This window comes from Dermochelys coriacea, chromosome 4 (assembly GCF_009764565.3).
Source record: "Dermochelys coriacea isolate rDerCor1 chromosome 4, rDerCor1.pri.v4, whole genome shotgun sequence".
Lineage (NCBI taxonomy): Eukaryota > Metazoa > Chordata > Testudines > Dermochelyidae > Dermochelys > Dermochelys coriacea.
In genome coordinates, this window is record NC_050071.1 from 95,984,313 (window position 1) to 96,009,813 (window position 25,501).

General features: G+C 39.6%; 1 protein-coding gene across 2 annotated transcripts in view; it reads left to right on the top strand.

Annotated features, from left to right (window-relative positions):
* Nucleotides 1-9,569, top strand: part of GABRA2 (gamma-aminobutyric acid type A receptor subunit alpha2) — an 89,946-nt gene extending 80,377 nt beyond the window's left edge. For both annotated transcript variants that reach the window (XM_038400372.2, XM_043513905.1), the window contains one exon: nucleotides 1,546-9,569. In XM_038400372.2, the coding sequence (XP_038256300.1) occupies nucleotides 1,546-1,854 (309 nt within the window). In that variant the 3' untranslated portion in view covers nucleotides 1,855-9,569. The remainder of the gene's footprint in view (nucleotides 1-1,545) is intronic.
* The last annotated feature ends 15,932 nt before the right edge of the window (nucleotides 9,570-25,501 follow it).

The following is a 25,501-nucleotide window of genomic DNA, read 5'->3' on the forward strand; positions in this document are numbered from 1 at the left end:
TTGATTTTAACATTCCACTACAGCGTTTGCAACGCAAACATTGCAGCATTGTATTAGCACACAAGAAAAAATGGAAATTGAAAAAGCATGGAAATTATTTTTTCAAAATCATGTGCCAAGCAGAATGAAATACAAAACGTAAGCAAATAGGAAAGATGGTGATTAGATTTAAAAAATGTGGGTTTTTTGTATAACCTAGGAGCTGATCCTGCATAGTACAGGAAAGAGTGGAAAGGTTTTTTGGGCCACAATTGTTGAAAAGACATAGCTTTGTTAGTTCACATCTTGTTCAGGTATCTATGTTATGGAACATAGATAGCCAACCTACCTTGTACAGACTACAGGTTTGTACTCTTGTGTATTAAGGGGATGAAGGGACAGGGTACGGAAGTGGCCAGTGACAGGCCTCCTTAACCTTACCCTCACCCTCAATCCCGACCATCCAATCTGGGGCAGGGGTAAGTAGATCATACCTCACGTAGTGATGATAATGGGAAGTAGGGCTGTTACTCACTCACAGATGTCTCTTCCACAGGTCCATTGCAGGATTTTAAAATATCCTTAGCCACCCAAAAAGAAAAGGAGTACTTGTGGCACCTTAGAGACTAACAAATTTATTTGAGCATAAGCTTTCGTGAGCTACAGCTCAGCTCGTGGAAGCTTATGCTCAAATAAATTTGTTAGTCTCTAAGGTGCCACAAGTACTTCTTTTCTTTTTGCGAATACAGACTAACACGGCTGCTACTCTGAAACCTGTCGTTAGCCACCCAAGCAAGAAATATAAATATAATTAAAATATATGCGAATAACTGGAGTATTTTAAATAATTGAATTACAGTAAGAGTTTGTATTTTTATTGGTGTGGGATTATGGGGTTTATGAGTAATGCAAACATTAGATGGGGGGGAGAGATGTCCCACTTCCTAATTTTTATATTAATGTACTGACAGGTAACCTTAGTCATCTGGCTGTGCAATCAGTCTTAAATTATCCCCTTCAGCAGTCATTGTAATCCTCCTTTTGCTTCACTGTGGTAGGAACTGGGCATTAGATCAATGAAAGTGGATTGTATCATTCTCAACTACATTTTATTCTGGTGGTGGCCTTTTTCCTGATCCATTCCCTGTTTCCTGTTTACCGTTAGCTCTGTCAGAATACTGGGCCTCAAGACAAGACTAGAGACTGTAATCCTTTTCTGAAGCTGGCTCCTACTCAATCAATCTAGGGAGAAGACAGTCCTTCAAAGATATGCACAAGCATGGACCCTTTTGCCCCTGGAGACTCCTGTTGACTTCAGTGGGACTCCGTGTGGGCATAAGGGCCTATGCTTGCAGATTTCTCTACTAGATTGAGACACTATTCTGTAGCTTCCATATAGAAGACTGAGGGCATCATCTACACATGCTTTGTCGTTATAGTAATCACCGATATTTATTTTCCAATCTTCATTATTTTTAAAAAAACACTTGAAATGCTGTTTTATTGAATCTGATTTGGCAAATGTCCCATGCAGTAAATATTTAACCCCATGCTGTCTTCCAATAGAAAAAAGAAAAAGCATCTGTCATTAAGAAAAACAATGCCTATGCAGTGGCTGTTGCCAATTATGCTCCAAATATTACCAAGGACTCAGTGCTACCAACAATCTCCAAGAGTGCTACAACCACAGAACCCAACAAGGCAAAGCCAGAAGCCAAGCCACAAGAAGCAAAGAAAACATTCAACAGTGTTAGCAAAATTGACAGAATGTCTAGAATAGTGTTTCCAGTCTTATTTGGTACTTTTAACTTAGTGTACTGGGCTACATATTTAAACAGGGAACCTGTCTTACTTGGGTTTGCTCCCTCAACCTAAAAGCTGAATTACACTGGGAATGTATAGCATCATTATATCAGATAGGTTGTTTTGCTATGTACAGTACGACTAATAACTGCTAATCTGTGAACCAATATGTACAGAGTGTATATAGATATCTTATCCGTGTATCTCCAAAGGAGAGACACAGTGTTTATTCATGGATCTGTAAACGGATAACACCCATGGCTAATATAGCCAGCTCTTTAGAAGTTCTACCCAGGGGATTTCCTTTAAACTGGGATTCAAATGCACAGAATTATATCTTCTCCATACAATTAGAGGAAAATATGGTCCTGCATAACTATTTAGGAATGATATTTTTTTAATTTAAAGTTAAAATATTTTTCTATAAAATAACTGATTGATTCTACTTTAATGGGAGAAGCCGTCATTAAAAATGATTTTTTTTTAAAAAAAAATCTTATTTCATACAATGGGAGTGCCCATGTATATATTATAGACTGATGAGCTCAAACTATTCTGTTGTTCACAACCATTTTGGAAAGTAGTTATGTTTAAAACTTAGTAAAGACTATTGGAATGCTAAAGCCATTAGTTCCTTACTTCAAGACCTGCTTTGAACTTGTTAATGAAGTATTCCAACTCATTTAAGTGAGCAGTGGAGAGCATCAATCAACTTCCACTAGAAAAACTTTTTTTTTCTCCTCAGTGTTTGTTTTTCTGAGGTTGCTGAACCAAGTTCTCCTTTCCAGCAAGGTCAGAAAAGGTATTTTGGTTTTTTTTTTAATTAGATTGACATCAGGCTCATAACTATTGGTAATTGACACTCAAATTTTTTAGGGTCAAGTATATCAGAAATATAAAATGCTCTTTTTCCTCCTTAGTATTTACAGGAAAATCTGCCTTAAAAAGGCTTCCTCACATCTGCCCATAGAAGCCACTGTTTTCAAAGGAAACTGCAGTTTGTGATTGCAGTCCAGGAAGTTGTCCTCATCGATAAGATTTATTGCTGCTTTTGTAAATTGCAACTTTACATTTCACTGACATCACTTAACAACTTTGTATACTAGAAAGGGTTTTGCTAAGATTTGAGTGTTATTTTTAATAAACTTCAGTGCACCATCAGTAACTGTCAGTTATTTCATACACAAAATATAACAAAATTGGAGCTGCCATTTGCAATTTTATATGAATATTTAATGTTAGTAAAATTAATTTTCATCTGAACCTTTGCAAATATTCCGTATGCCCTGAAAGGCCTGGTAAATCATGGCATACCTAATAATTGTGCACTGTATTTAGATTTTAATATACTTGGCTAATCAAAAATATTTTGATTCACATATACATTAGCAGTTACTAGTTGGCCTTTTAAAATAGATACACCTTTATGATGGTGTGTTTACAGTAGAAACATATGTCATCGTATAGTGTCATTTATTGCAGTTTTGTACAGTACTTGAGTATAGTGCATAAAATAGGTATGTTCAAAGTTTGACAAACTGGTACAAATATTTCTAAAATGAATAAATGAATTATCTTAAGACATGGAAACTAGCAAAAACAAAGAAGAAGAATCTAACATTGCTTTTTTTGCTGTTTAATTTTCTTGTCTTTTTCTTTGTTTTTAATGTGATTCTATTTTGTGCTTTGCATGACAGTATAGATGCCAAGGTCACAAATGCATTTTATTAGTAGACTTTACAATGAAGACAGACTTGACTTTAGTCAAGCAAGATATTCCATATAACATCAGTAAAATAGAAAGGAGAACCACTGGTGAAATGTGTATTCCCTTCATCCCCTCTAATAAAACCATCTTTATTCATCAACGGTAGTTGAAAAACAAGCACTTTACTCAAAACATTAAAATAGAAATATCCTTATTTTCATATATATATTTATATATAAATGTAGATCTTCCATTTAATACAGAGATGTGTGCAATAGGGTGATAAAGTGTAAAAGGTTTGAAGGCAAGCAATAAAAAGGTTTTTCATGGTATAATTATACATTTTAAAAATGTTTTATTTGTAAATTATAAAAGATCCCTTTAATGTCATAGTTTCCAGGTATAACATATGTACATATGTAGAATATTTGTAAGTATTGGTTTGGTAGAAAAATCCTTTCATGTTTCTCTCTGTTTCTGGTAAAGGGCTGTGACTGTGTAGTATAGTGGAGGCCCAAGCTTATCTGCTCTCAGACTCAGAGTGGGTTGATGGCTGTTTTCATGTACCTTTCGGCACCATCCTGCAATCTGATGGGGGCTCTCAACTCCCATTAACCTCAACAGGAGTTGAGGACTATCAGCACCTCACAGGTTTGTGCTTATAAAGAGTAAAGTCTGTATTCTACCCCAATTACATCCCAGATAGCTCAGCAACGTTAGGTTTGCTGTCTCAAATAATGGGAAGTCGGAACTCTGCCCTCTAGATACATGAGCAGTGTTTAATTTGTGCCAGGGCTGAGCCCCAGCACCTCTAGGCTTGGCATTTCATAGCCCCCGGCACCTCTGTGTTTGCTGTATCAGTCATGAATGTAAAAAAAAAAAAATGGTTTGAGCCCTGGCACCTAATTGCTAAAGCTCTGGCGCCTCTTTCATTACAAATTAAGCACTGTATATGAGTGTGTCCAGAGGTGCATTTGATTGTGTGACGGGAGAGGGCTGTATATTTTTTTTTACACACAAAGATATCTGACTTACAGAATCAAGCAAGTCCTGTCTTCGCTTGAGAAAAATAACATGTTTAATTTATAGCTGCACTGGGACTGCGGTAAATTGTGCACCCTCAACTTCACAGAGGGCCTGCTCCTGTTCCCACCTAAATCAATGGGAGTTTTGGGAGCAGAGTCAAAAATAATGCCTTAGGAGCAACTATTTAATTCACTGAACAGTCCCTCTAGACTTGTGCAACACCTAGAGTAAATCGCATAACCACCAGACCTTTATCGCATACTTACCACATAGAAAAACAGACACCATGTCAATGCAATCTGTGTGCATAAATATGCTTTCAGAGAGCTACATGCAGTCAGTTGAATTTGCAAGGGCATTTCTCAAAGCAGAGTTTCAGCTTGAAGCCTTGTACAGTTGGTCTAAATTTAATGTTGGCTTCTTTTGTTTATTGCATTTTAAGCAATTTCTATCAGTTGTCCTTATGATTCCAGCGTTAAATCATTTATGATGATGAAAATGACTAAAAATAAAACTGGTGAGTTCTTAAGAGTGACAACTGTATAGCTGAATGCAAAGATTTATGTGAACACAAGTATCCGGACGTGAATTTTGAAATGCCAGCCTTAGGGGGTTTTTTTAATTCATTTTAGTCTGTGGCCAAGATTTTTCAAACCTTAAAAATTAGGCTCCTAAATTCATATTTAGGCACCTTCATAGGAGCTGAGCACTTGGAATACATCTACAACAAGGGGAAAAAACACATGGCTGGCCTGGGTCAGCTGACAGTTGCGGTGTAGATGTTAGGGCTTGGGCTGGAGCCTGAGATCTGGGACCCTCCACTCTCCCAGGGTCCCAGAACTCAGATGCCAGCCCAATCCCGAATGTCTGCACAGCAAATTTTAGCCCCACAGGTGAAGCCTTGTGAGTCCGAGTCAGCTGACTCAGGAGAGCTGCGGCCGTGCTGCGGGTCTTTTATCCCTGTGTAGACGTAGCCTTGGAAGCCTGATCAATTTCAATATGATTTGTTGATGTTAAGCATTTCCAAAAATCAGCCCACTTTTATTTAAGAGATTAATTTATGGATGTAGGAACCTAAATTTGAATTTTTGGCCTAACTTCTGTCCCTTTCTAGTTTATTCCCACCCCCTCTGCCCTTCCAAGGCTATTCTCCCAAGCCTTCTGGTATTGCATTTCTTACGTGACCCCAAAAATAAATAATTTAAAATTAATTAAAATTAAATATAATAAAAATTATTTAAAATATAAATTATAACAAATATTCTAAAAATATTAGAATTAAAATTTAATTCTAATAATTTAAAACTATAAAAAAAATAAAATTGCCTAACACTGTGGTACTGGGCTCAACATGGTTCCAAGCTAGGGTTAAAGAATAGCTTTTCGATGTAGGGACTGCAACATTTACTCCTTGATGAATAAGGCTAGAGAATAGTACCCAAATATTAATAGTAATTTGGAATTAGGGGGTGAGAAAAGATAGAGAGCCCAGGGTTTATCAATCTTGGCACCCTCTGTGGTAGTCTCCTATCTTAGTGTGTCTGTTGTAATGCACTGGCTTCCAAACATTCTTGTTGATGCTTTCAGACCGACAAAGTAACTTCACCTTTTATTTATATTTAATGCAGCTGCAAACTCCTGTGCTATTGTGATTTTTATTTATGTCCTTATGTTCTCCCAGCACTTTAGTGTACATTTTTTGCCTTATTCAAAATGGCCACCAGGTCCTATTATTTGAATTGGTGTGAAGTTACATGGGCCCAGATATTCACAGGTATTTAGTCTCCTAACTTCCATTGAAATCAATGGAAGTTAAGAGTCTAAATATCTTTGAGGATCTGAGCCATGATACTCTCAGGGAAAATGTCTGCCATGAAGGCTCTGTTGTAGTTTGGAAACTTAGAGGAGAAACTATATGCAGTTGGGGGAGGTAACCAGAATTCTGAAGGGAGTGCAAGAGAAGAATGAGAAGACTGAGGGAGAATGTGAAGAGAAAGGGACTGAAGGGACACAGAGGCAGGATACGGGCTCAGGAGACTATGGGTACTTGAAGTGAGAATGTGAAAGGGACAGGAGAGTGGTTGAGATATGTGGGGAGCAATTGTGAAGAAATGGGACAGCGAGGGATAGCATAGCAACTCCACTTCTCCAGAGGAGATGGTAAGTAGAGTCCCTTTCTAAAGAGCCCTTGGGAAAGCTTACGTACCTTTGTGTGCATTTGAGGTTGGATTTTGAACTTGCAGTTATCACACACCAATTGTGGGCAGACAGCTTTGCACTAAAGGCTAAAAGGCAGATCAGACCCCAATGGATTTTTGTAATCATGATCTTTTGGTGATCTGACTCATAATCTTGAATCCTCTGGATTAGCAATGCCGCTAACCACTTCATAACTATAATGTGCTTAATTTTGTGCTCTTCCATCTCTCTGCAACTCCTGAAAAGAAAACAGATATGTCAGGAATAAAGTAAATCCTATTAGTTCCCAATACGTTTTCCTCAGGTTGTATGTAATGCCTTATTTTGAGGGCCTAAGTGGAGCCTCAGAGGTGCATTGGCCCTCTGCACAATCACAAATATCATTATTTGCACTTTTTAAAAAATGTGCACTCCTAACTTAAGTGTTTATGTGAAAAATAAGTCCATATCTGGATATGAAATTATGATCAGTCCCAATCCCACTTTGAGTTAACACATGGCCCATACTATCAAAGTTCAGATCAGCAGAACACAGAGCCATGAAGCAGAGCAAAAAAAGATGATAAAGTGAGTGTTATCAGCAGAACCAGGAAAATTATTTAATGCTTCCTTCAAAAACAGCAAGTAGAAGGATAAGTGTACAAACATAGGAACAAGTCTAAATAAAGTTCAGTGATCAGGGCTTTATCATTTGATATCACAGAAATAAGGAACTCTAAATTTTGGTTAAAAATAAGTCTTTTGCAAAACCTAGAATCATTAATCAAATTATGTTTACCTGAAAAACTATTACTAGTTAGGGTTCCAAATAAGGGAACCTATTAATTTTAAAATATCAAACATTTTCCCTCAGAAACTGTATAATGTGTCTTCCATTGGATAACTAATTCTCAACATAATTTTATGCTTTAAAATACTTTCTGTTATGCTAATTGTATTATATATGGCGGGAGACCTTTTTCCTCATTATTGTAAATAAATCCAAATCCCTAACAATTGGAAAATATGGTTTTATTATCCTGAATTTAGATTTCTAAATTACAGCTTCATAAAGATTTTCAGGAATCCATGATAGATTCCCCACTTCACAAATAGAGGTGTAAAAGGCAAACACTTTGAGACCTAATTTTGGGAATGGCCCATGCTAATTGCATTGGTAGCTTGTTTTGCTCTGCTTCTATTGTTTAAATATTTATCTTTCACTTTATTTTCAACTAACCCCCCTTTATTTTTACACTTAGGTCATGCTTCTGTGATCAGAGCCACTTGGTGGATCCTTGTGCCCATGTGGTTTTCAGTGCAGGACTGGGGCCTTACTTGAGAAGTATTCACTTTGAGGGCCTGATCTTGCTCCCACTGAGATCAGTGTCTAAACTCCCATTGATCTTAGAGGACTTTGATTAGATTTTAAGGACCTGTCCATGCACTACAAAAGTCAATAGAAGTCTTTCCATTGACTAATGGGAGTCAGATCCAGCCCTCCCTGGGAATTCCTCTATTATTTACCTTTTCACATTGAGAAGATGAACTTTTAAATAAAGGAAGCAAATACATTTAAAACTGGGCCTTGATCATGCCTGTTTTACTCGCAGTAGTGTATTGATATTGGATATTCACAATATTGTGAAAATACTGTGAATTACAAGTCAGGAACAACACTTGTGAAAAATAATTTGAAATGTGTTTTAAAATATGCAAGATGTTTCATACCCTTCTGTTAGTGCTGGTGTCTACATACACACTCTCACAAATATTTTTATTCTGTAACTTGATGATTAATTATTTAAATTAAGCTGTACTTTGAAATGTTAATTGCTTATTTTACATAACTTTGTGAATTCTTCACTCTGTCAGCTGGCCTGGGGCTCATGAATATGCATTAAAGGTGCTCAAAGATTTCACTAACTGATTTTGTAAACTGTTAAAGGAGGTAAGCTTCAAGGGTCATCTTTGTTTTCCATCTTATGTTTTTAGGCTTTTGGGGATGGATTCAAATATAGAATGGAACAAGATATTGCGTTGATCTTCTTGTTTTGGTGGTTTTGTATTTAGATGTTCATTTTGGCTGAATTAATCAGTTAGCAGGCTACTGTAGATTAGCTTTAGAACAGAATGCAACTTAGTACTTTACAGCTATATATTAGAATACATATGTACAGTTCACATAGTATAAATTATTGAATAAATAATATCCAGCTGCTAAACAACAAACTTCCACACATAGTCACTTTACTCAGAATTGTTTGAGGGCACTTTAAATTTACTTATCGAAAGTGATCACACTAAATATTAATGCACGTGCATTTACAAATTCAAGTTTGATTCAGAGAGGAATCATTGGGAGTAATTTCTCAACTAAACAGGAATCAGAACATACCTAAACACTTGATGGTAAGTGTATTTCAGTGTGTCACCAGGGCTTGAAAATGTATAGGAGCTTGAAAAATAGCTGCTTAGTATATATTGCTAAGTAACAGGAAATAATAAGAATGGAGTCGATGCATACAAAAAATAGTCACAATTTTAAATATAAAGTACATGCACAATAAAGAAACTGCATGTTAAATGTAAGTATACTTAACCTTGAACATCAACATCCTATAAAAACTTCTGGGTGACAGTTCATTTATCTATCTAGTAGTATAAATAAGTAAAGGGGATGATAATATTCTGTAATTTGTGACCTTGTTTTAACTGGACAGAGTGGTTACTTTTTTAAAAGTGTAAAAGAAATAACTTGACTTATGTTTGAATGTGTCACTTTGCTTGCTGTTAAAGAATATTTATTAACCACATGCAAAATATTGCTTAACATTATTTTTTGTACTTCTTATTAAAAGTTAATTTAAATATACTACATTTTGTTTTGTTTGTTTTTAATTGAACAGCATAACTAGTTGAGACTGCTCATGACTTTTCTCTACAAGTGAAAGAATTTTAGCCTCTGCAAGGGTTTTTTTTAGTTATAGATGGAGTTTATAGCAAAAAATAATATTTTGGAAGAAAAACATTCTTTGGGGTTTTCTGATGTTGTTTGCTATTTCATTACGGAATTTTTTTTTCATTTCAAACATTAAACTGGTTGTTGTATGCCAACACATTGACTCAAAGCTTTCATTAATGAGAGTATATTAAAATTAGTGAGACTCTAATGGGAGTAGGGGTTCCTAACATTTTAGCACTCGCAGTCTTAAAAATACCAACAAACCCATATTGCAGAATATTTTGCAGCTTCTGGTTTATTCCCAATCTAATTCACTATTTCAGAACAGACACAACAGTGAAACATCAATGCAACAACTGAACCAATGCTTAGATTCTATAACAATCTAATACTATATTTATCATCTCTTAATTTGTTGCATCATATCAGATTATATAGAAAGTCCACATTACACAGTAGTTCAGCACATTATGGATGTAACACTATAAGAAACTGCATTTATATCACATTTATTTATATTAGTTGTTAATATTATTTAACATTTATATATATAGTCAAATAGTTGTGCATGATACTTTACATAGAAATAATAAGATGCAGTCTGCCCTGAGGAGCTTTTACTGGAAGGATATTATCTTGCAAATCCATATGTGAATAAATAGTCCTGTGATTTTTTAGGACTGGGTCCTGTGCTGAGTATTGCAAGATAGGATGCAGAAGAAGTTGACACATATCCCAACTAAGAAAGGTTTGCCTCTGGAATCTCATCACTGAAAACCAAAAAAATCCTACACTCATTCAGTTAGAAGCATAGGCAGGGGATAGATGAGGGGGGTAGGTGACAAAGATAAACAGGCAGCCTTGGGGCACCAGTTGTCCCACTTTGCTAGTTGGTGTAGGTGAGTGACATCATTAAAAAAGACCCAACTGGCCAATGGGAATGAGGCTTTGAACAATCAGTGTCCCCAGCCATGCTAGGATTCAAAAAGTTTATTCATGTATGTGGATAATGAGAACACTGGCATTTATATTAGATGTGTTTGGTTTTTTTAATATAAGAGAAGAAAGCTCTCAATAGTCAGTTTATTCCATAAATTGGTGTGGGGGAAGTGTGGACTTAATGAACCTTCTTCATTGGCTACTATCAGAGACTGGATACCAGATGACATGGCCCACTATTATGATCTAGTGTGGTAACTTCTGTGTACTCTGCCACCCTCTATCTGCCCATGTCCATTCTTGTCTCACCATTACTCTAACCAGAGGCGGGAAGTAAAATTATCAGAACCTTTAATCCTGTTTGTTATTTGGACCAGGAAGCTTTTCATGTCTCCAGCTCACATTCAGCGATGCAGAAAGACCAGAGGACAAAAAAAGTAAGTACAGTATCTGCTTTTGATCTTAAAGGATCTCAGTGGGATAGACCAGGGGTCAGCAACCTTTCAGAAGTGGTGTGCCGAGTCTTCATTTATTCACTCTAATTTAAAGTTTCGCGTGCCAGTAATACATTTTAACATTTTTAGAAGGTCTCCCTCTATAAGTCTATATTCTGTAACTAAACTATTGTTGTATGTAAAGTAAATAAGATTTTAAAAATGTTTAAAAAGCTTCATTTAAAATTAAATTAAAATGCAGAGCCCCCCAGACCAGTGCCAAGGATGTGGGCATTGTGAGTGCCACTGAAAATCAACTCGTGTGCCGCAGGTTGCCTACCGCTGGGATAGACCTTAAATATTTCAGAAATGGTAACCCCACATCTGCAACTGCAACCTTCCAGGGCAAGTAGTGCTGCTTCTTCGAGTAGTGTCCCTATGGGTGCTCTACTGTAAGAGCAGGTTTCAGAGTAGCAGCCGTGTTAGTCTGTATTCGCAAAAAGAAAAGGAGTACTTGTGGCACCTTAGAGACTAACAAATTTATTAGAGCATAAGGTTTCGTGAGCTACAGCTCACTTCATCGGATGCATTTGGTGGAAAAAACAGAGGGGAGATTTATATACACACACACAGAGAACATGAAACAATGGGTTTATCATACACACTGTAAGGAGAGTGATCACTTGTCTCCCAAGATCTGTGAGAGGGATGGGTCGTCCTTCAGGATAGGTTGTAGATCCTTGATGATGCGTTGGAGAGGTTTTAGTGGGGGCTGAAGGTGATGGCTAGTGGCGTTCTTTTATTTTCTTTGTTGGGCCTGTCCTGTAGTAGGTGACTTCTGGGTACTCTTCTGGCTCTGTCAATCTGTTTCTTCACTTCAGCAGGTGGGTATTGTAGTTGTAGGAATGCATGATAGAGATCTTGTAGGTGTTTGTCTCTGTCTGAGGGGTTGGAGCAAATGTGGTTATATCGTAGAGGTTGGCTGTAGACAATAGATCGAGTGGTATGATCTGGATGAAAGCTAGAGGCATGTAGGTAGGAATAGCAGTCAGTAGGTTTCCGATAAAGGGTGGTGTTTATGTCACTCTCACAGATCTTGGGAGACAGGCCAGTCCTTGCTTACAGACAGCGCCCCAATCTGAAGCAAATACTCACCAGCAACCACACACCACACAACAGAACCACTAACCCAGGAACCTATCCTTGCAACAAAGCCCATTGCCAACTCTGTCCACATATCTATTCAGGGGATACCATCATAGGGCCTAATCACATCAGCCACACTATCAGAGGCTGGTTCACCTGCGCATCTACCAATGTGATATATGCCATCATGTGCCAGCAATGCCCCTCTGCCATGTACATTGGCCAAACTGGACAGTCTCTACGTAAAAGAATGAATGGACACAAATCAGACGTCAAGAATTATAACATTCAAAAAGCAGTTGGAGAACACTTCAATCTCTCTGGTCACTCGATTACAGACCTAAGAGTGGCTATCCTTCAACAAAAAAGCTTCAAAAACAGACTCCAACGAGAGACTGCTGAATTGGAATTAATTTGCAAACGATACAATTAACTTAGGCTTGAATAGAGACTGGGAATGGATGAGTCATTACACAAAGTAAAACTATTTCCCCATGTTATTTCTCCCCCCCGCACTGTTCCTCAGATATTCTTGTTAACTGCTGGAATTAGCCTACCTTGCTTGTCACCATGAAAGGTTTTCCTCCTTCCCCCCCCCGCTGCTGGTGATGGCTTATCTTAAGTGATCACTCTCCTTACAGTGTGTATGATAAACCCATTGTTTCATGTTCTGTGTGTGTGTGTGTGTGTGTGTGTGTATAAATCTCCCCTCTGTTTTTTCCACCAAATGCATCCGATGAAGTGAGCTGTAGCTCACGAAAGCTTATGCTCTAATAAATTTGTTAGTCTCTAAGGTGCCACAAGTACTCCTTTTCTTTTTACTGTAAGAGTGTGGCTGTGTCCCTGCACTGCCGATCAGAGAACTTCAGTAGCAGTGTCCATTAGGTCCGCGCAGGCGTGCTGTTTCTTTGTGCTGCACCATGAGGTTAGTCAGTGTGTGCAGGCTAATCCCCTCAGTTCCTTCTCAATCACCCCTGGCTAAAGCCAGAAATACTCACAGTCCGCTAGGCCATTACTTTTGATTTGCATTTCTAAAGTTAGCCTTCTACTTCTTAGTCGTAGTTCTAGCTGTAGCTTTTTCTGTTTTCTTATTTTTTTCCCTTTTAAAAAAAATGAATAAAGGACTAGTTTCTTTTTTTCCTGCTTCTTTTCCTCATTGGGGACCCTTCTCCCAGTGGGGAATGCTGGCTCACTGGGGTTCAAGAAATGCCTCTCTTGCAAAGAGGCAATCTGTGTCAAAGACAAGCACTCCCAGTGCATTTTCTGCCTTAGGTTAGGCCACATTCAACAAAAGTGTGACCTTTGCCAGCAACTCAGGCCCTGGTCTCATAAGGATAGAGAGTAACACAGAAGATTATCTTCATGGAGGTGGCTCTCTGACCCTCTCCGGACATGAACCATGAGTCAACTGGCAGATGTCAGTCTTCCCTGCAGCTCTCAACATCTAAAGGCTGTGGGGTGAAAAAATAAGCCGCTGACCTCTCTCATAAATCATTGAAAAAGAATGTGAAGTCTTCACAGTGAGCACTGAGATAGCCGCAAATGTTCTCCAGCACAGTCAATATCCTTGGTACCTCTGGCACTGAGACCTTCTCAATCCCGTATCTATGGCTCACAGAAATCCTCAGCGGCAGGTACTGTTGACAAGCCCATGGCCCCAAAGGGTATGGGCACTGAGTCAATGACACCAAGGACAAGGACAGGAGTAAGCACTCCTCTAAGAAGGCATTACTGGAATGTGATTTTACATCAGTACCATCATCGACACCTCATTTGGCACCAAAGTGACTAGTAGAGACAATATTTTCATCTCCCCCTAGTACTGCCAGTGGCATCAAGTCAGTCAGCACTGCCAGAATTCCGACACTCTAATGACCGCCATGTATCAGACTTACTGGAGTCTCCTCTTCTTGGTGCTGAAACCTCCATACAAGTCTTTGATTGGCACAGGTATCTTCCCTGCTGCCCTGTCATGCTCCCCCTCTTTAGTGTAGATTCAGATAGTGAACCTGAGGAGGTGGCATCACAGTACTCCTTCCAGGCTCCTTATGGTGCCCAGTATCAGTAGGGTCCTCGCGCATACCCTCAGATAGCCCCATCACCACCATCTTGCTATGGTCACCCATGGGCACTACCACCTCCCCAGTGGCCATATTGGGACACATGGACTACATATTGGCACCATACCTCTCAAGATTCTAGCCCCACCCAAGAACCCACCCACACCCCTTTGGCCACAGCTTCCAGAGTTTCGGAACCTCTGGAAGAAATTGTGGAGGAACATGAGGGTGCAGTTGAGGAAGCAGTGACCCCGAGGACCATATTCTTCTCTTCCCCGGATGAGGCCGTCATGCCTCCTCCGCCATCCCTGGTGGACGACTTTTTTGCCTTTTCCAGGACCTGGCAAAGAGAATGGCAGAAGCTCTCCAAATACCACTGAAGGAAGTCAAGGACACTCACCATCATCTCCTTGACATATTCCACTCATCCTCTTTCTCAAAGATCCTCCTACCCATTAACGAGGCCATTCTGGACCTGGCAAGAACCATCTGGCAGATCCCAGTGTCAGTGGAACCTACCTGCAAGTGGCAGACAAAAATATTATGTCCCAGCAAGGCAGTCTGAATTCCTTTTCTCCCACCCTCCACCCAACTCCATCATGGTGGAAACCGTTAACTCTTGTGGCTGTCCACACCAGATGAGGTCCACTCCCTATGACAGGGAAGCATTTGTACCTTTTTGGGAGGAAGGCCACACTTCAGTTTCAAATTACCACTTACCAAACCCTCACAGTGAAATATGATTACATAAATTATTCAAAATGGAATGATTTTATTGAACAACTGCCCAAGTCGCATAGTGACCAATTAATGCCATCATTCAGGAGGCACATGTAACCTTTTATTTTATTTAAAATTAATTTGGTAATGTGGTATTACACCTCTGTGTGTTCAGCTCTGGCAGCTACAGTTTCAAGCTTAACAGAGTGAAAGTCACCTCTTCTACTTGCTTCAGATTTAGAGTTTCTAGGAACACATAAAGACCCAGGGTAGTGACCACACATACATTCACAAGTACAAGGTCTATCTGTTTTACAAGTTTTATTAAAGTTACTATTAAATTTATGATTACCCAGGCATATAACAATTCTATACAGCCCTTCAGAAGGGATACTGCTTGGGAGTCACCTACAGTGGAGCAACCATAGGGACACTACTAGAAGAAGCAGTTACTCACCTTGTGCAGGAATGATGGTTCTTGGAGATGTGTGTCCCTATGGGTGCTCCACAACCCATCATCTGCCCCTTTACTTTGGAGTTCCAGTCAATGACTCTGGTACAGAAGGAACAGAGGGGGGTTAGCCCATTTGCACTGACTAGCCTCATGGTGCAGCACAAGGAGAGACTGTGCACATGTAGGCCTAACAAACGCTGCTACCGAAATTCTCTGATCAGCAGCTCAGGGAAGCAAACACACCTAGAGTGGTGCACCCATAGGGGGACACATCTTGAAGAACCATCACTACTGCACAAGGTGAGTAACTTCTCCTCCTCCTCCAAGGGACTTTGCCCAAGGTGAAACCCACAAATGCAGGGAACTGGACTTTCTCAGTACTTGGACCAGAGCTATGGAACCTTCTTCTCCAATATATTAGCATGACCACAGATTACACTACCTTCAGAAGAATATATAAGAGCCATTTTTAAACACCCTGCTCTGAACAGAATATATACATGCTCTATGTAGTCCAAACTTATTCCCTGAGGTTTGACTTGACAGGTAACTTACATAATATAATACCTAAACAAACTCAACTTCAAGTTTGGCTGTTAGAGTTTTCTCTGTGACATCTCCTCTGCCCCAGTCCCTTGTTTACTGAGACTCAAAGAAATATTGGATGGAGTGACAAACTCCACCTGTCAGCATGAATCACAGAAATTACCATATATCTTTATGAAGGCTTCTAGCAACTGAGTTTAGGGTGACTCAATAAAACAACCTGGCATTCTCACACAGGGACCCTAGCACCCTAGCTATGTTGACACACCATGATTTTACATTAGCCTTCACACAGTAACTCCTCTGAAGACAGAAGAAAAGAAGGCAGGGTGGAAGAGGAGAAAAATGTTCCTTGTCTATATAGACTCTCATTGATCTGGAGGTTAGGCCTACAATCTGACTGACTGCACTGTATAACTTTGGTTGCATTCAGGAACTTTGTTACCATGCTCGGTTCCTGATGTAGGAGCCAGAAGAAGATTGGATAGGTACCCAGAAAAGAAAAAGAATAAGGGGGAAAATGTTATTCAAACTCTTCCAATTCTCTAAAATGATTTTTGTTCAAGTTTCGCTTGGAGGTTTGAATTGGGTCCTTTTTTTTTTAAAATGTATCTTGATTCCTTCATCTAGATGAACATGCGCTGGGAACGTGTATGCAGTGAGCAACGCCATTCTTCAATCATACTGCATACACGTTCCCAGCGCATGTTCATCTGAGATAGGTGCTCCTGCAGCTTCTTGCTTTCTTCACTATCAGATTGAGTGAATTCGGAGCAGCACAGGTTGATGGACAAGACGATAGCTTTGCGGTTATCAACAGAGTCTCCGTCTCCCATCACATGTGAAAATGTATTAAAATAACTATTGACAATGCTCAGGAGGCAAAGAGAGTGAACACGGTGTAGCCTTCACTGAGCTGCAGGTAGTTATTAGAAGCTGCTGGAGCAGTGATAACTTGCGCCAGAAACAGTGATGGAGTTGCAGGTAGCAATCTGCTCCTGCTAGGCTTACAATACAACACCCTCCAGGCTAAAAATGCAAACATACTCAAGCTCAGAATGCCTCACCCTCCTATTGGCACCCTCCACCACCAGGACCAGAAGCTCCTTCAGAACAGGACCCACCATAACCACCATTTGTTGCTGGGTCTGGAAAATTAGGGGTAGCTACAGTGGGGCACATGTGCAGACAGATTTATACGTTGCTTCTGCCAGGCTAGCCCACCTGAAGCTGGTAATTCCCTGCTCTGTGCTTCCTCCCTCTTCTGCATGCAGTACCTCAATGGCTGTCAGGTAGACTGCAGATTCCAGGGGTCAGAAGCACGACAACCCTGCCAGAAGTTCCCAGTGCCAGCAAGACATATAGTACTCTGAAGTATATCAGGCACACTACATAGCTGTGGCTCTAATAGTGTGACTTAGCCCCATGAGCCTCCAGTGACCACCCACCCCTGCTCCACAGCCTCTTGTTATGTCAAAATATTGATGGATAGTTGAGGTGATTTCTTGTCCATCTCTGTACACTGTTAAATCATCCCTGCTAGAGATGAATGATCCCTTGGGCTCTTAACACCGCTTCTGAAGAGCAACTTTTTCTGCCTTTGATTGCACCAAATGGGACGTTTTCCCACAACTGTTGCTGGGGTGGACAGCTCTGGACCCTTCTACCCCTCACCTCTCTTCAATGTGGAAACATTTCTCTGGTATAGCATATAAACATTTCCAATAAGAGTACTTAATATAAGTTTGCTTGACACGTTTTCTTGCCTTCTTCCTTCATTATGCCTAGAAGACATGAGGAAAAGGGGGCCTCTTCCCTACTCTCTGCAAGCACACAGATGCAGGCAGAATAATTTTGTGGTAGAGCCTTGTTAAAATACTGGCACATATTTTTGTCAGTGGCAACCACCCAAGGGCAGCTTGTTCGAACAAGTGGAATAGAATTTGACTGAAAACCTGGCTATTGATCTGATTGTTGTTCTCTCTAAGATTCACCTGTCCCAATAGAGAGTTGCTGTGCAGTTACAGAATGCACGAAGATTAGCATTTCTGTGCTGGTTTGTCTACAGCACGATGCATTTCTCATGACATTTTTGCTTTGAATCCAAAATCAGATTTTGTGGGAGTGAAGGTTTTGTGGCTTTGGGGTTTTTTGTGTTTTTCATTTTGTGTGTGGTGGTGGTAGTGTTTTTGGGATGTGGGGGTTACGTACAGGTAGTAATTAAATGAAGGACCATGTAACGTTTTTAGAATCAAGGGGAAATATGGCAAAAGAGAGACCAACATTTTACCCAGCAAAGCATTTAAAACATTTTGAACAGTTGTGCTTGTCACCTGTGGATGTGCGAGACCACTAAAGTGGAAAATGAATATTCATAATGTTTGAAATATTAAAAGCAACTCTAACTTCAATTTCTTTGCAGATCTTTAGAGTCCCTGATATAAATTATTAAAGAGGATAGAGTTCAGTATCTCTCCCACTTTGCATAGACTAACACAACCTCTTGCTAACGCTGTAGAGTAGTAGTAAGTGAAAAAGGATGCTACTGAGTTTTATTAAGGACCATTCTTTTGTATTGTGCTACAGAATATTTATTAGCTGTTCAAAAAAATTCTAGTTTCAACATTCCAAAATGTCCACAATTTTAATTAAAAGCTACCATTTTTCAACCAGCTCTGTTTTTTATCACTGTAAGGGACTGCGGAAGACTTTGTTAGGGCCTAGCCAGGGAACTTCTGCTTTCTCAAGCCGAGAGGTTACTGTGGGACATAGCTAGCTGCTTCGTTATTGTGGGATAGAGAGAGTTTTTGAAGGATACAGCTGCTTTGTTATTGTAGGAGATAGTTCTTGAAGGACACAGCTGCTTTGCATGGCCCTTCGCCAGGTTGTAGAAAGCCCCCCTTTCAGAAGCACCTAACTTTATATTCATGAGCTGTTTTTGTATAATGCTTATTAATGCTGACTGTCTGCCCCTCCGTCGGACTCCGTCCCAGGCAAAGCTCCGGTGTGCTGGGTTCCCCACCTCCGTGACTGCAATGCTTGGAGTCCCCGTTGCGGGTGAATCACTAACCTCAGTAAAGCCAATAACTCACAGCTGTGTGTAAGCCTTGTTTTTCTCAGAGTACTTCTGCCGGACCTGTGGTGCTTAGAGCACTGTGGCCCAGAACAATCACTTTGCCTGGCACATTGCCATAGCCAGAGTTTTTCATTTTTGGATGGAACAATTTTATACCCCACTTCTCTTCCTCCAGTCCACTGTGACCACACCACTGTACACAGGCCTGGCTTTACAGTTTTGGGTTATGCCAACAACATGATTTTGTGAGGGGGTGGGGGAGAGGTCAAGCCTAGCCTCCAACTGCAGGAGAACCAGAATCCAACTGTGCTTTTGCTGGGGTCTGTGCATAGTGGCCAACACTTAGAAACAAACATGCTAGGGACAAATATGCTAATAAGATAGAAGTCTAGAAGCCCCTCATCCATCAGCCACTGGAGGATATTGTGAGAATTCTGGAAAATCTTAACCAAACACTAATTAACCAATCATAACCCTGCCACATGGCAGAGATAAAAATTATCCCTAATTTACAGATGGGTAAACAAAGGAAGAACAGTTGAGTGAATAGTCAGAGCCCACATTAGAGTTAGGTGAATCTTTCTAGCTGAATCTTTATTAAGTAAAAAATGCAGATTTAGGTTTACTGAAATATTTCTCAAATTTGTATTGAATTTCTCAAGTTGTTTTGGTTGAAAACAAATTTTGAAATAAAAAAATTAACATTTTGGGGGGTGAGGGCACTTGACTTTTTTTTTTTTTTTTGGCATGGCCAGTGAGCTGAAAATCAATCATTTGCACATCTCTAGTTGTCAGCAGAAGGTAGGATTCACTTGTCCTCAGTCCCATTGTAGTTAAAACTAAATGAGGCCTGGATCCAATCCTACTCTCTGCAAAAGTGCACCTGGGTCTCCTGACTTCCTGCCCTGAAAAGCTACCTCCTGCACCTTAGTCCAGACCACATTATCATTGGATCCAAATTTTGTAGGTCTCTGCATTCCTTCCCAGAGAGGGACCGTTCTGCAGATCAATCTATTGCTGGCCACAAGTGGCCACGTTACCTGCTCAAGACAATTGTTGCAAGTAGCAAGTTGGGATGGACTTTGTGATGGCCTTAACACCAACAGTGGCAGGGAGTGTGACACTCCAGGCACAGAACTGAAAATTGGTCTGCACTTCCACACACAACCAATCCAGGGACATTGGCAATTTTAGCCCAATAGCTGATTTGTTTTCCCTTCAGAAAATTATGAGCCTGTCAGATAAGTTGGTGTTGAGGGAATATCTTAAAAAAGAAAATCTCAATACAATCTTCACCATAAAGTTCTCTTGGCTGTTTAACCGGCACTAACCCTCGCCATGTTACTTTTCAGACTCACTTTCTGTGCACCTGCTTCCCAATTAAATTTACTGCAGGTATATGACTTCACTTCCACCCATTACATAGCAGCAGTTCATACTTTCCAATACAACTGCTAGCCAGTGAAGATGGACATGCAGTCTCACTTTTCACACCATCATTTGAGTCAAAGTGTACACCTACACCTTGAATACTGCAGTTCTGGCTGTCTCACCTCAAAAAAAGATATATTGGAACTGGAAAAGGTGCATAGAAGGGCAACAAAAATTAAGGGTATGTAAAGAGACGACTAAGTGGGGCTATAATAAGGGTCTACAAAGTCATGAATGGTGTGAAGAAAGTGACTAGGGAAGTGGTATTTACCCCTTGTCAAAACACAAGAATGAGGGGTCACAAAATGAAATTAATACGCAGCAGGTTTAAAACAAAAGGAAGTATTTCTTCACACAATGCATAACCCGTGGGACTCCTTGTCAGGGATTGTTCTGAAGGTCAAAAGTATGATGGGGTTTGTCAAGGTTCCTTCCCCACTCTGAACTCTAGGGTACAGATGTGGGGACCTGCATGAAAGACCCCCTAAGCTTATTCTTACCAGCTTAGGTTAAAACTTCTCCAAGGTACAAACTGTTTTACCTTTTGCCCTTGAACCTTTATGCTGCCACCACCAGAGTGTCTAAGAAAAATAACAGGGGACATGCCCACTTGGAAACGTCTCCCCCCAAAATATCTCCCCAACCACTACACCCCCTTTCCTGGGGAAGGCTTGATAAAAATCCTCACCAATTTGCATAGGTGAACACAGACCCAAACCCTTGGCTCTTAAGAACAATGAAAAAAACAATCAGGTTCTTAAAAGAGAATTTTAATTAAAGAAAAAGTAAAAGAATTATCTCTGTAAAATCAGGATGGTAAATACCTTACAGGGTAGTCAGATTGAAAACACAGAGAATCCCTCTAGGCAAAACCTTAAGTTACAAAAAGACAAAAAACAGGAATATACATTCCGTTCAGCACAACTTATTTTATCAGCCATTTAAACAAAATAGAATCTAACACATATCTAACTAGATTGCTTACTGACCCTTTACAGGAGTTCTGACCTGCATTCCTGCTCTGGTCCCTGCAAAAGCATCACACAGACAGAGCCTTTGTCCAGCTTTGAAAGCATCTTGTCTCCTCATTGATCATTTTGGTCAGGTGCCAGCGAGGTTATCTTAGCTTCTTAACCCTTTACAGGTGAAAGGGTTTTTCCTCTGGCCAGGAGAGATTTAAAGGTGTTTACCCTTCCCTTTATATTTATGACAGGGTTCAAAACAGAATTAGATAATTTCATGGAGGAGAGGTCCATCAATGGCTATTAGTCAAAATGGTCAGGGATTCAAGCCCATGCTCAGGATGTCCCTAAACCTCCAACTGGCAGAGGCTGGGGCTGAACAATGCCCTGTTCATTCCCCCTAAAGAATCTGGCTCTCAGCACTGTCAGAGACAGGATACTGGGCTAGATGGACCACTGGTCTGACCCAGTATGGCTGTTCTTATGTACTTCTCCAGTTCAAAATATAACATCTTGCTCATCTCATTCTAATCTGGGAGTATGAGCTGTGCATTTTCAAGGCTGCCATTTTATAAATAAAATGGGACATATTTTGCTTTGATTTACAACCCATGCCATGGCACTTAAGTAAGCGGTTGCAGTCAGTGTAAAATCAAGGCAGATTGAATCCCAACAAATCCAAAGGAAGAGATAAAGCAAAAACACACAAAGAATAACCTACTACAGTGCATCTTACTACTAACACATAAATGTACTTCATGAAATATGCTTTTAACCCACAATTCTATAGGAGTTATGCTTGAGCAGTAAATTGTAAATTACTAACAGCAGCAGATTTATTCCTATTGGTGAAAGCTTAGTAAAGCTTTAAAAATGTTTGTTTTGAGTCTCTAAGTCCAAAGTATATTACATAAATCAGATGATTCCTTCACTTAGAAGAATAAAGAAGTCTAAAATATCCAAACAAATACCAAAGGTCTTTTCTAACGTGTCAGTAGCCTTAATCTTAGTCTTTGGTATTTTCCTCTTTGTTGGAGTCCATGGGTGAAATCCTGGCCCCATTTTATTCAATGGCAACATTCCCATTGACTTCAATAGGGCTGGGATTTAACCCTTATCTTGATTGCTGCCATATACATTGATCTATAACCTTTCTATTGTGTTTGAATGATAAAGAATGACATTAGAACACTAGTGATTTCTCACAGTAAGTAAGTTGTGAGTTCCAACAGTTGCTTTTTGGTCCACTGAGTTGTTTTTAAGTATAACAAAATCTTTTCTCCTACCTATGTGGTTGGAGAGTAATTCAAGCCCAGTTAACTCTATGGACCAGCTCCTGCAAATATGCAGATGAGTATTTGCATTGAACCACTGGGATGATTCATGTGAATATAGTTACTCACTTGTATAAGTGTTTGCAGTATTTGGCTCTTCCTTTTTAACAGTGTGAGCCATATGCAAGAGCCTATTTGGATCCCCCTTATTAAAAGCTATAATTAAACCAAATGGATTTAAAAAAAAATTCTGAAGATGTTTCCCTCATAGACTGCATATAATTTTTGGGAAATGTGTTTGATTTTTCACATTTCCATTGGCTGTATTAGTTACCAGTGACTGAACTGGACCAGCTCACTTTTTTAAGTGATCCAGTACTTTATTTGTATCTTGCCATTTTGTACTCCAAAATGTATTTTTATTTAAAAAGAAAAGTCTCTAGCAGCCCTTATTTTTGCAAAGAAAACTTTCACATTGTAAATGGAGTGTAAAAAGATGCAGTAGTGTCTGGCTGAGCCTGAAGAGTGTCTGAGCTAACAGGTCAACTCTGAGAAGTATTAGCTACCCCACTTTGCGTAAATGGGAACTCTTAAGCCTAAGGATGACAATGCACATGTCAACATTAATTATTTCATGGCTGACAACCTCATACAAGAAAGAAGAGGGGGAAACCTATTAAAGGTCTGTGAAATCTGCTGTGAGCAACATCTCATTTGGGGGTCTCAAATACCTGAGGCTGGTGAGTGAGCAAAGCCTGGAAAAATAGCACTACTTTTTTACCCATACTTTTTTTCTATTTCAACCCTTGATTCTAAAATCAAGCTTTCCACCTGCTTGTTTTCATTGATTTGTTTTCTAAGGGGCTTAGTTCCACATACACAAAATTACCATTTTCATTTAATGTTAAGGTTGTTGGTGCTTCGTTTCCTATAAAGGCAATCAGATCTACCTCCATTTTATATTCAGGGGCTCCAATTATTCTAACATTCATGCATCTAATTAGGTTTTCCAAGAAATGCTTGCCATTGCTAATAAATTACTTTTGATAGGTAATTGCTGTTCTGTGATTCAGTTATCAACACATAGAACCATAGGGCTAGAAGGGACCACAATGGTAATTTAGTCTAACCCCTGTCAACATGCAGAATTTGTTGTGTCCAAACCATTCAAGACAGATGGCTATTCAGACTCCTTTTGACAACCTCCAGTGAAGAAGCTTCCACAACCTCTCTAGGCAGTCTGTTTCATTGTCTTACCGCTCTTACAGGTAGGAAGTTTTTTCCTGAGATTTAATCTATATTTGCTATGCTGTAGTTTGAGCCCGTTGCCTCTTGTTCTGCCCTCTGTGGCGAAAGAGAACAACTTTTTCCATCTTTTTTATGGCAGCCTTTGAAATATCTTTCATATCCCCCCTTAATCTCCTCTTTTCCAAACATATCCAGTTCCTTCAGCCTTTGCTCATATGGCTTGCATTCCACGCTTTTGATCATCTTTGTCGCTTGCTTCTGGATCCTTTCCAGTTTCTCCACAACCTTTCTATACATTGGTGACTAAAACTGGGCACAGTACTCCAGCTGAGGTCTAACCAGTGCCAAATAGAGTAGTACTATCTCCTCCCGTGATTCTTGCATGCTATGCTTCTGTTAATGCAGCCTAAAATTGCATTTGCTTTTTTTGCAACAGCATCACATTGCTGACTTATGTTGCGGTTGTGATCCACCACAACTCCCAGATGCTTCTCAGCAGTGTTGCTGCCAAGCCAGTTTTTCCCCATTCTGTATTTGTGCATTTGGTTTTTCTTCCCTAAGTGTAGCACCTTACATTTGTCTTTGTTGAATTGTATTTTGTTGTCTGTAGTCCAATTCTCTAAATTGTCATGAACCCTCTGAATTTTAGCTCTATCCTCCAAAGTACTGACAACCCCGCAACTGCTGTCTAAGACTTATACCAGTCTCCTCCATCAGAGTTTCTTTTTTGACCAGTGTTGAAGAGAGTCAGTTTTAGTCTTTAATAGCTAGATTCTCCAACATTTACTCATGTTAAGAAGTATCTTATTCTGCAAGTTGTGCCATTGATTGAAAATTTTTAAAACCCAATCAAAATAAAAAATCTAATGCTGAATTCTTCTAAACATATTCCAATGGACTACTTTATTATTATATGTCAGAATTATAGACAAAAACTGTCTAAAATTGCTTACAGTTGAAAGTACAGTGCTATGCAAAAAGATAGTGTAACGCCAACAGACCCCAGTCATCGGTGGACAGGATTGAACCAGGGATCTCTGGAGCTTACTGCATGAGCCTCTACTGCATGAGCTAAAAGCCAACTGCTTGTTAGCTAAGGCTGTAGAGAAGACTCATTTTATCTCTCTCTCTGTGTGGTCTTGGTGCCAGTAGATGGGACAGAACTCCACACCCCGAGGTGTATGGGTTACAATAGCATATAAACACGGAGTCAGACTGCATTCTAATGCACGCACACACACAAAGGCCAAATTCAGGTTCCCATATATAAGCATTTCCTAACTCTTGAATGCCTAACTTTGCAACCTAAATAACATTCTTTTAGCATAATTTTTTATATAATTTCCTAAAGTTATATTTTAAAGGAAAAAGTTAAAAGCAAATTATATTATGTACAACTGTAGCAAACCCCAACAACATGCATTATCAGCGGGCTTTAACCCTAACCTTTCAGCACAGGGACTTCTACCCCTTACTTACAGGACTAGCTGCATTAGCTAGCAGGAGAAATGGGTATGAGCTGCTGGTACTGTGTACTGGGACAGAGGATGAT